The sequence below is a fragment of the Aegilops tauschii genome, chromosome 5 (genome assembly GCF_002575655.3).
Source record: "Aegilops tauschii subsp. strangulata cultivar AL8/78 chromosome 5, Aet v6.0, whole genome shotgun sequence".
Classification (NCBI taxonomy): Eukaryota; Viridiplantae; Streptophyta; class Magnoliopsida; order Poales; family Poaceae; genus Aegilops; species Aegilops tauschii.
The window spans coordinates 494,119,733-494,131,955 of NC_053039.3; the positions used below are offsets into that span (position 1 = coordinate 494,119,733).

General features: G+C 45.6%; 1 protein-coding gene across 2 annotated transcripts; it reads right to left on the minus strand.

Annotated features, from left to right (window-relative positions):
• Positions 1 to 1,873: 1,873 nt before the first annotated feature.
• LOC109741937 (eukaryotic translation initiation factor 3 subunit C) lies at positions 1,874 to 6,296 on the minus strand. 2 transcript variants are annotated; one of them, XM_020301026.4, is made up of 4 exons: positions 6,127 to 6,296; positions 5,543 to 5,607; positions 3,619 to 5,421; positions 1,874 to 3,168 (listed from the first exon to the last, which is right to left on the minus strand). In XM_020301026.4, the coding sequence occupies exons 2-4, from the start codon at positions 5,564 to 5,566 to the stop codon at positions 2,212 to 2,214; spliced, it is 2,784 nt and encodes a 927-aa protein (XP_020156615.1). In that variant the 5' UTR covers positions 5,567 to 5,607; positions 6,127 to 6,296; the 3' UTR covers positions 1,874 to 2,211. The 2 variants fall into 2 exon arrangements, with proteins under 2 accessions (XP_020156615.1, XP_020156616.1); XM_020301027.4 differs by having other exon boundaries at positions 6,132 to 6,262.
• Positions 6,297 to 12,223: the final 5,927 nt, after the last annotated feature.

Consider the following 12,223-nt stretch of genomic DNA (forward strand, 5'->3'; position numbering starts at 1 on the left):
GGCGCGGTTGGATGGGGGGTGGGAGTTGCGAGCGAGCGCGCGAGAGTCCAGCACGCGGGAGCGGGCGCAGCAAATAAGCGGCGCGTGATCCTATTTCGGCCCGCGCGCTGAACTAGATATGCCGCGCGCGTTGTTTTTGCGTGCCCGCTGAAGCCACTATACCGGTTACACGCGCGCTAAAACGGGCAATTTTACGGTGCGGCGCTAGCTTAGCGCGGCTGTTGGAGATGCTCTAACTACAATGGTAGAAACAAACAGACCAGAGAAGCATTTCCTCTCGCCGCCAATAAAAGAAGTAGCATGCTCGTGGGGCTATCCAGGCGTGCGGTGAGAGCTCCTATTTGCCACCCGCGAGCGGTGGTGGACCTTCACTGAAGACAGAGCAAATGGGCCGGCCCATTAGGAGGTAAACGAGCTCTAGATAAGTAAAAGAAATAACCGAAAAGTCATGCGCGAGCAAGAGCTCGCGACCTCCTTCTCGTGAACGAGTGCTACCAACTGATCAAACTGGTGAGTTCTAGTGATAGATTAGAGGCGCGATAGTTTAAGTTTCGTATTCTTTTGAAAAAATTCAAAAATAACATTTGTAATATCCGTTAAACATTTTCTTAATCTACGTTGAACATTTTAAATAATACACAAAGAACTTTTTGTATTAACGAAGATTTTTTAATATACGTTGAACATTTTTAAAAATGTATGAATATATGTGTTGAACAATTTTCGAATACGCATTGAATATTTACTAAAAAATCATTGAACAGGAACGAGCGCACCAGCGGAGCATGTGGGTCGGCCCATTTTAGTGGTAGGCACAATAGTTCTGCTTCCGGTTTTGGAACCTATAAGGTTAAAGCCGGTTTTTCCTTGGTTTCTTATTTTTAAAGTTTAATTTTACTTTTCCAAAAAAATCAGAAATTTCAAAAAATGTCCGCATTCCAGAATTTGTCCATATTTTTTTATTAATAGTGTTCGATTTTTAGAAAAATGTTCAGACATCTCAGTAGTTGTTCGAATTTTCAGAAGATGTTCCTGTTTACAATAAAATGCCTTTTTAAAATAATGTTCAGAATTTTGATAAATTTTGCATTTTCCAAATAAAATCACAATTTTAAACAACCTGCCCTTTTTATAAAAAAATGTTTGGAAAATTTTCAAAATTTCATGTTTTCAAAATTGCCTATGTTTTTAAACATGTTCAAATTTCAAAAAATCACAAATCTGAAATAATGTTCCATGATTTTCAAAAAATGTTTGATTTTTTTAAAAAATATAGTAATTTCGAAAATGTTCACGGTTTCAAAAAAAGTTTTGTGATTCTCAAAAAGTTCACGTTTTCCAATAATTTTTTGGATAGGTGTACAAAGACGAAAGAAAAGTACGGAACCTGCTTCCACGGCTCTACTGAAGAACAGAGCATCGCATCGAAATACAATACGTGTATAGGAACGGCTCAGGGCAAGTCAAATCGAACTGGCGGCCGCCGGGTGACAGAAGTAGCAACCGACTGTAATAAACAAGGGCCACAGGAAATCAGGATCGGATCTTCCTACTAGCGCAGCGTGTTGGACAGTAAAGGCACTGGAAATCAGAAATCGACCTAAAGCCACGCACACGATAAAAGATCCAAGGTCTCAGCTCGGTACCAAGAATAGGGAGTCTAGGACACTGGCGGTGAATATGCCAAGGCCGAGAGTAGTTATGGAGGGCTTCTGGGCTTGGGGCTGTGAGCGGTCATGAATTTTTACCGTACATTTCAGCGTGTCACACTTCTATGGAAATTGGAAGTACAACCAAAACAAGAGTTCTCAACTAGGACTTCCAGCCATACAACAAAAATCGCAATAAAATCAGCTACACCAGATAACACAAATTTCAAACAAAAAAGGAACACTGCATGGTCTAAACCTTTTTGTCAAATGTAGGAGTGTCCACATGGACCTTACTCCCACAACACAAACCAGATAACTCTGTTTGAGTTCCTGACAGATTCAGATCAAAAGCTACCAAGAAAAAATAGCAAACAGATTCAGATCAGAAAACTCAGTTTGAGTTTCCTGACGGGTTCTGAACGGCTGAAGATTTCTAAATTATGGAAGAAAACCAGTGCCTCAAAACTTATTTCTTCTAAAAAAATGGAGTGCTTCAAAACTAACTTTTCTAATGGAGTGCTTCAAGGTATGTCTACTGTATGTATGCTCCTTCTAATCTCTACCTGCTCAGGCTCACCAAGCGTGCACCCCCATCCCCTCTAGATGACATACCGGACTGCGAGCGAGCCCTTCCATCATGGAACCGTGAGCCGCCACCACCATAGCCTCCACGGGATCCCTGGCCACTCCTGTCGCTTTGGAACCTGTCGTTTTGGTAGCCACCACCACGACCAGAGCCTCCGGTTCGGCCGGCATAGCCTGACCTCCCACCGCCTCGCCGCCCTTGTGATGATACAAAGTTCTCCTGCCACTTGCCCAAACCGTACGAGTCTTGACCATCACCACCCCTGCGCCTTGGCGGTGCACCCTCAAGGGCGCCACCAGTCCTCGCCTCATACGCCCTCTCATTGCTCTCCACAAGGACAGAGAGCCTATCCGCCATCTGGAAGAATAGTCCCTGCAGCCTAGTTTGATCCACGTTCTGGAAAATGATGCAATTCGTTGGTTGGTCCCAGCTTGCATGAAGCTCCTCATGCATCATCATCTTGCTAACAATGCTGTGAGCCTGTTTCTCGCTGAGGTCAAACATCGTAGTGAGCTGGTCAAGGCTCAGGGACTCGTAGCAAGACGAGTAAGAAAACAGATAGGTTCTCAGAGCCTCTTCCTTGATCTTAAGCTTCAGCATTTCAAGAATATGCTCCTTGTTCCTCAAAAGCTTCCAGGTATCGAGTGATCTGATGACACTGAAAGCCTTCTCGTAGTCACCCTTACTGAGGGCTCTTGTGGCAGCCAATACATGGTCCCTCACAGTCTCCGGAGGACCAACAAAAGTCTGTCTCTCACTAATTTCAAGAAGCCTGCGGAATGTTTTGCTCATAGGCCTCCGCTTATCGAAAGCACTGGCAGCCATGTTGGGGACCTCAATTAGCATAGCACAAACCAAGTGTGTGGCTTCCAAAAGTTCAAGATTTATATGCATATGGTAAGGCATCATCCTTCTCCTCTCAAGTCTTTCCTGCAAGAATAAGAGTAACGATAGTGTGAATAGTGATGATCACTTTCCAAAAATATGTGTACATAGTATATCTTCTGAGAACAGCTTTATATATTAAATCCTGTAGCTAAACCCAAGAATTGGAGCAGATATATCAGTTATGGAAATACTTAGAGTAAGAGCTGATAATCTTTTCAATATGGATGAAACATCAGAGTTATTTCATGTAAAATCAGGATTCAAGTATTTGAAAATTCAAAAAGAACGAGTAGCAAGTAATGAAATAACAAATAAATGCACGAATAGAAAGTCTATTGAGGAATTCTGTTAACAGACTTGTTCTAGTACAGAAATAACTCCTTTTCCAAGTATGAATGTTTTATGCAGGACTAGGTGACAACATACTGACCAGTGTGTGGCTACCCAAATAAGGGACAAAGAAAGTGTGTGTTCTGGGGGTAGGAAGTTCACCTGTTCAGGAGTTTTGTCATGGTATCGGCTGTGCTGTACCCCTTGTGCAAGCAACTCTTTCACTCTCCCAAATGAATATAGCTCAGACAGGCAACCATGAGCTTCAGCGATATAACCAGCCCTGAAAGCACATAACCCCAGTTGGGCCATGACCCTGTTGTATAAAATCTGTGATGATATGTCCATAAGTTGAACCCCATCTTGTAAACGACTCATTAAGATCAAGTCACGAGCCACTGAAAATTCATCAGAGATTGCATAGTGATATATCTGACACAGCATTGCTCGGGCTTTGGTCCTTTCATCTCCATGCTTGTAAATCAGAGACATCAGATCATCCATCAAAGCTCTGTTGCTTGGTGGGAAAGTAGGCTTCCTAGGCACAACCTCTGGAATCACAACAAATGGTGGCGGTCCCCTATTGTCATCAGCTTCTTGATGCTCCTCACCAGCCTCAGTATCTCCATCATCCATGCTAAGTTCGGTCTGCTCGGCCAGTTTCCTCATTGCATCATACACTTCTTGAGGTTTGTAGTAGACTAGTTCAACACGACGCAATGCAACCTTCGCAGCAGCCTTAAAGTTCTGAACCCTTTCTTGGTAATCTTGGACATTCTGTGCAACCACCAAAAACAAGGGTTCGTCTCTAAGCCTCTGAACATAATCTTTTGTATATGGATCGCTGCACTGTAAACTCTTGAAAAATTCAGAGTCAATTCTCTCCAGAAACGCAACAAGGTCACCTGTAACATGGATCATTCCATCGTAGGCAGCACCCTTCTGAGTTTCCTTCTCATCAGGCTCCACTGAGGTGTCTACAACAATATTAGGATATTGTTGCAGTATATCAAGCACAAGAAGCATATTATCAACACATTTCTTCCACACGTTGATCGGCATATGACCAAGTAAGCTAGGATTGACATCAAACTGAGCAGAAATCACATGAAAAATAATTTCAAGCTTCTGGGCAGGGGTTTTTGCCACACGAGTCAAAAATGTTAGCTGCTCCACACGCTCAATTCTCCCAGTGCCCTTCTTACCCCTCGACGCCACAATCTCCTTAAGCTTTTTATCAACAATATCCCATGTGATCTCACTGGGGTCTTTCAAGAACTGTTTGTCCATAATCTCATCTTTCTTGCTCAACTTCTTTTCCCAGGCTCCACCCAGTTCACTCTTATTGTCATCGCTACTGTCATCTGGATCTGGTTCAGGATCCACAATATCTACGTCACTACCATCATCACCACTATCATCATCCGAAACCTTGTCTGCAATGTGATCTTCAAAACTCTCTGGATTATCTCTGCACTTCTGGATCAGGTCTTCATACTGCTTATTGTTCTTCTTAAGTTTTTGTCTCACTGCATTGTGTGCCTTGGAGTTGCTGCTGCTCATCTTCGTCTTGGCTTCCTTGTTTGCAAGAGCCTCAGCAAGGAAGTCCTCCAGTAGTACCAGAGTTGTGATGTACCTATTTGGAATTTTGGTAGATTCGTTGACACGAACAACCTTCTCAAGCTGCTTATTGAGCTTGTCAAAACTCTCTTGCAAGCTAATCCAGTCATTGATCTTCATTGCATTGCGCATCTGGTCGGCAGTAGCTTTCATCTCGTCATTGCGCTTGTCCTTCAACGAGCGAATCACACGATGGCTCTCAGTATCAGAGTCGTCACTGTCATCTGAATTCAAATAGCGGTTCTTGGACCCATCACGACCCCCATCACCAGCTTCTGATTTTTCACTGTCGCTCCCTTGTTCTGACTCAATCTCGTCCACCTCCTCCTCGGAGTCACTGTCTCCCTGATATTGGGTAGAACAGAACAAAGATAAAAGGTATTAATGCATTTGACGAGGACGAAATTTATACATATTAGTTACTGTATAAGGATGAAACAAAGAATTGGAGTCAGCGACTAAGTACCTGTCCCCAAAAACGAGATGCCATGGCTGTTGTTTGTTTGTTATCCTTCAGCTAGATTCAAAGCTCTGCAAAAGTAATACAGGTAGAGACAGAATTATAATCAGAACAAACTACAGAAGAAAGCACACGGAGTTTAATTGAACCACAGGCTGGCAGAACGAATAACTTATATCCTCAGAACACACAGTTGACTCTAACGGAATAGCAGAACCATGCTTAGGGACTGATTCAGATGGACCAATCAACCTCAAAGACAAACAATAGCTCATCAGAAGCAGTTAAACAAGACAACTAAGTTCGCGTCTATGAGCATATAGACCTATAAACTGATAAACTATACGGTTTAACCTAAACATAAACCAACTGGATTGAGGAATCGCAAGGGGCCGCGACCAAACACGATACGTCGGCTAAGCATAGAGTCTGCGATATCCCACGGAGTCGGGGTGGCGCCCGTCCTGTCGTCGGCTGCTAGGGCTGGGACACGGCGGCGGGCTGGCGCGCGACGAGGCGGCGGCGTCGAGAGCGCTGGCCGCCGGGATGCAATGCTAACTCGGAGAGAAATTCGATCGGGTCGATTTTACCTTGCCTTGAGTCGCGACGGCGGAGCGGAGCAGGCTCGGATCTAGCGGAGATGGGAGGCGTTCGGCGGCGGAAGGCGTGCAGGGGGCGACGGCGTGCTGCGTGCAGGGCGGAGGCGCGGAAGGACTGTAGAGGTGGAGAGGGTTAGGGTTTGGTTTCGGAAGCGTTTTTGTATGAGGGCTATTTTTTTTCTCAAGAGATTTTTTTTTTTGCATATTTTCTCAAGAGATGGTCGCGCTGGACTCTTGGCGGGCTGGGTCGGGCGTTTGGGGTAACATGGCACATGGGCTGGTGAGGCTGGGCCTGTGTCCTCCTTCCGAATTTTCTGAAGAGATGGTCGTGCTGGACCCATATTTTCTTGTTTCGTTTTTTTTATTTTTATTTTTTCCTTCCTTTTTGTTTTTCCTTCTTTAAATAATTTGGGATTTCGAAAAAGTTTCAAAATTCAAACAAAAATGCGAATTTTGAAAAAGTTCGAGGAGCCAAAAAATGTCCTTGAATTCGAATAATATACACGAATTTGAAAGCTGTTTGTAATTTCAAACAATGTTCGTGAACTTGAATATTTATGAACATTTTGGACTCACCAGCAAGCAGACGGAGGCCGAAGTTGCATACATCCCAATGGAGGACACGGCCTATGATGAGCCAACGCCACCCTCCTCGTCGATTCATGCGCATCACCATGGGCTAGGCCCGTGCTCACTGCACCGAAATGATGTTGGCCGGGCGGGAGGCCTTGTTCCGGCAGACGCGGGCCGACAAGGAGTACAACCTCTGCCTCCTCGAGGAGCACCCGCGCGCGGAGGAGCAACTTGCCATCGACATGGCGATCGTGTTTGACATGGACGTGGCCAAGCAGGAGGCGTTAGTCCACTCCTATCGCACCGCCTGCGACCGCTGGCGGTACCGCCAACATCAGGCAGAGCTAGAAGCCGCCTTTAAGGAGACCGACGAGGCGACAGACGAAGTCTACAGTAAGAGCGAGGACGAGGACGACATCGCTAGCTCCCTTACGCCCGCGCCCCGCCGCAGCGACCATGAAACTGACATGTTCAAGGGCATCGCCGGCTGCGAGGAAGAGTAGAGCATGGAGGTTGCCGGCGCTTGGGTCGCAGGAAGACTGCTGCTCTTTCGCTCCCGCTGAAGCCAAGCTCGGCGGGCTCATCATTGTCGCCCGATTAGCCGCTTGCAGGCTGCGGAGGCGGAGACGGAGCTTCAGTTCCCGGGGCTCATGGCCTGCCGGACATGGAAAATGGGCGCCGACGGTCATTTAAGTTAGATTTAGAGTCCGGTCTAATTCAAATATGTCGAAAACCGTGGCGGGGAGGCGACGTGGCGTTATATAGTGCAAAAAGTCACTTTGGAGGATGAGCTCAAGTGAGCCTTATATTTTGAGTAGTGCCAAAATAGTACTTTGGAGTTTTCAAAAAATTGAAAAAAAATTCAACACGTTTGTATGGATGGATATTACAGATGTGCATATTTTGATGCTGAAATAAATAACCACGCGAGTTACACAAAACATGAGAAGGTCGTGATTTTGGAAAGATGACCCGTGCATGTTTTATTCACTATTTAGAAATCACCATTTTATCATTTTTGTATAGCTCACATGTTTACTGATTTCATCACTAAACTTTATAGATGTGTAATATACATCCATAGGATCTTGTAGTTTTTTTTCCAGAATATTTGAAACTTTAAGTGTGATTTTTAAACTATTTAAAATAAAGTCCTCCAATGCACCTGGCTCCCAAAAATCCACTCTCGATATAGTGTTGCTATAGCGTGATATAGCTTCGCTATAACGGATTTTAAGGGCTGCGCTATTTTGTTATAGGAAGCTATCATAGGAGCAAGTAAACCACATGCCATGGTTAGTTCACAATCTTAGCATAACAAAGGAAAATGTCAATTTTAGTTCCTCAAGTGGAGAAAAATTGTCACAAAAAAACTAGTAATATTATTATTATTATTATTTATTGTTGGCCCCTGAATATGTTGTAAAGAAGAAAAATAACTTCGAGAAGGGATCCACAATTACAACAATCTATGAGCAAGCATGCGTGAAGAAGAAGGAAAACCAAGGGTACAAACTCAGAAAAGGCAAGGCTTTTGAGAAGGAGACCAAAACGCCTCCCAATACATCGGCGCCAAGGGAATGAAGCCTCGCGGAATATGTAGACGGTTGAACTAATGAAGATCTAAAACCCTAGGATGAAAAGAAAAGAAAACTATTATTACTACAGAAAAGTTACTAAGGGTGAGAACTATAACGAAAACATGTGGAAAATTCCAAATGAGAATATAAAGAACATAAATGTAATGCAACGAGGGAATTAGAGAATATCGCACGCATAATCAATACACATTTATGAAAATCACTATTTCTTAATCATTCATTATTGTTCTGAAATCACTGGTAGTTCTTTTTTCAATTCTATCATTTTCATTTCTATTTTTTTTCAGTTACGTTGATATCAATATTCTCTTAAATATTTTTATTTATTTGTTTTTGTGGGGGAAATCATTTGTTAAGAAATGTGCTTTACCTTGTTATTCTAAGCTGTGTTGTCCCGACTACCACGTGTGCAACACCACATCATCGGTCATACACCCCCAATTCTAAATATACTAAACCTAGCTAGGATTCCTTTTTACAGTTTTTTTGACTTTTTCTTGCAGTGAAAACTCAGCCAATGGGAAGCCGACACGTTAATTAGCGGGGGAAATTGCAGGGTACGCCTTGGGTGCACTTAGCGATCTGTGTCGATAGCGATTAGCGGATTGGTTTTCTCTTCTCCTCTCGATTACCTCCGCGTGTCGATGCTTCTCTCGAAGGTCCGGGTGGGCTCTCGGCCTCCACCGCCCACCGCTCAACCGTCGATGCACCGCTTCACCGCCATATCTCCCTATAAATGGCTCCCGTCTCTCAAGCTCGCTTCAGCGCCCATACCCATCACGCAGCGCCCACACGCACCAGCAGGGAGCGGCGGTGACGGCCATGGGAGGCCTCAGCCAGCACAGGTCCGGACGAGGTGGTGCTGGCAGCCGGCGAGGTCCCCTCGGTGCGCGGCGTGGTTCGTAGCGGACCGCGCCGCGGCGAGGGCGACAACCAGCGCAGGCCATGCATGGCACCGCGAAAGCAAGCACGAGGCCATGGAGGGGCTCACGCAGCGCGCGGCAGGGCATGTCTAGGCGGAGCTAGCGTTGCGACGGCGGCAGGTGCGTGCGAGCGGTGACCCTGAGAGGGGACTTGCGGCGTGACTGCGGCATGCAGCAGTGGGGATCTCCCCAACGTTCCTACCCCTCTTCTGATATGGGGAACCATGGATTACCGGTTTCTTGCTGAATCTTTAGTCGCGTGGAAATGGCGTCTCGGCATGGACGCGACGGTGCGGCCACCGGCGCCCTGCGTCCTCCACCGGTGTCTCATGCACATGCCCCTGCCCCCTTTCTTTGGTCGTCCACACCGTCTCCGTCTCAGCCGGTGGATGTCCATATGCCGGATAACGAGTGCAGCGGAGATCACGGTCTGTCCTGCCAGTCCTCTGTCACTTTTTCCGGTGGCTTTACTACTACTCATGCAGGTGGAGTTCACATGAAGGAGCTTGCCATGGCCCAAGCATCATTCTGGGCGTAGCTGCCCACCCCCGTGTGACGCTTGCTCCAACGCAGACCAAGTGTTCAGCGTAATGCCAGAAGGATTTGCCTGAGCAGCCGTTGTTCCGCCAATCCTCTGTCGACATTATGCATTTTGCCGGAGCAGCCGTTGTTCAATTTGTGGAATTTAGTCAGACTGGTGGCATTCCTTAATTTCTGATTCCTGTTTATGTTTGGTATTGATTATAATGGCCTGTGTGAAGAGCATTAGGATAGACAAGCAAGCCTTTTGACATTCATGTTGTGTATTTTGTTTCTCTGAGCTATGTTGCCTATGATTTTGAATTTGAATGGGTCTGCGGCTTCTGTTCACTGAACAAATAAATGCATGTATAGATGATAGCCTTTTTTCCCCTTGGATTAAAGAAAGGATTAGTAGTACTTGTGACTGTTTTTCTTATTGGTATTCAAACAAGAACAAATCACTGTTGATGTTTAAACTCTCTAGAATTCCTAAATTCTAATATTTCTCTTAAACTTCTGGTAAAGATTTGGAGCTGTAAATTATTTATTCTGGCAAATCTAACTGCTGCTTCTTTTGCCTAGCATCCTTTCGATGAAATATTTCCAGTCACTAGACTATACTTGCTATTCCAAGCACATACAGGCCTACGGATGTCCAGTAAGAGAAGGTACAACAAATTCACTTGGTTTGTGAATGTCCTTGGGGTTTGTATTAATATAAGCTAGCAACTTTTCATATGTATGCCAGGTTATCTTCAAGTCATAGAAGCATTGTCGAGCCCTGGAGCTGTGACAGCGCCGTCCCAGCCACCGACGTCCTCTTCCATGCCCTGGCCATCCAGGCGGTGTGCCACGGCTATCGTACCCCAATAATGATGACGAAGAGGTCTTCCTGCTTCAAAAACAGGGCTTCCCCACGGCGTCCTCCTGGATGTTGATCGTGTCCTTGCACCGGCGGCAGCCGGAGCATGAGAGGTACGCCCAGAGAGACATGGCCTTGGATTGGAGCATTGCAGGCATCGATCCTCTTCGTGTACGGTGGCGTAGGGCTCAGCCCGATGAGCTGCAGTTCACCAGTTGATTCCTTACCTGTAAGATGAGCAAGAAGGAAAATAGTTTGTGCTATATATACAACTGAACTGGACAATCACATAAAAGGTAGATATTTGCACATCTGATTTCTTTTGTGTAGTCTGGGTACTCTTCCCCATGGTGTTAAAAATATACTGCATATGTTTGTTAAGCTGTATGACTTACGTGAGTTTGTAGCACACTAAGTTAACCCAAGAATTTGTTGGTTATTTGGCCTTGCTTGAGCACGGTTGGTGAAAGCAGCAATTCTTGCTTTGATTTTTGTTGTTCAGTTAAATCATTCACATGACTACCTCAATTGTAGATGCCAATAAAATTTCCTATAAACTTGATCAAAGTATACAAATATTAATTTACGCAAAAACTAACATGCAATGTACATACCCATTTGATTATTTTGGATGCCAATCAAATGGCACAATTTTTGTGGCATATAATCAATATTTTGTTGATCAAATCAAGCGTCGGTGTTGTTCTTAAAATACGTGGAAGTGTTATAAACCTGATGGAAGGAGTACTACTGTTTAATCGAGGTCAGGGACCAAGCTACAACACCCCTGTTGCAATTGCAACATGATCCTTGTTGCAATCCAAACATGAATTCTTTTTCGAGTGTTTTTGGAAGGCTCCAACATGACCATTTTGGAACAAGAGCCTCATTACAAATGCAACATGCCATTTGTTGCAAAAGAAGCATATCCACTCGCGACCGTGTCCGCCGTGTCCATGACCCGCAACCGCACCCCAGCCAACCACACCGCTGCGGCCGCCTACCCTCGCCGCCGTCAATCGTCACTATGGTCGCCTACCTTCACCACCGTCACTCATTGCAACACTAACCTCGCCGTTGCGGGGGATCAAGCTGTTGCCACGGTGTTGGGGAACGTGGTAATTTCAAAAAAAATCCTACGCACACGCAAGATCATGGTGATGCATAGCAACGAGAGGGGAGAGTGTCGTCTACGTACCCTCGTAGACCGTAAGCGGAAGCGTTATGACAACGCGGTTGATGTAGTCGTACGTCTTCACGATCGACCGATCCTCAGTACCGAACGTACGGCACCTCCGCGTTCAGCACACGTTCAGCTCGGTGACGTCCCGCGAACTCACGATCCAGTAGAGCTTCGGGGAAGAGCTTCGTCAGCACGACGGTGTGGTGACAGCGTTGATAAAGTTACCGACGCAGGGCTTCGTCTAAGCACCGCTACGATATGACCGAGGTGGATTATGGTGGAGGGGGGCACCACACACGGCTAAGAGATCAATGATCAATTGTTGTGTCTCCAAGGGGTGCCCCCTCCCCATATATAAAGGAGTGGAGGAGGGGGAGGGGGCTGGCTTCCTATGGCGCGCCCCATGAGGAGTCCTACTCCCACC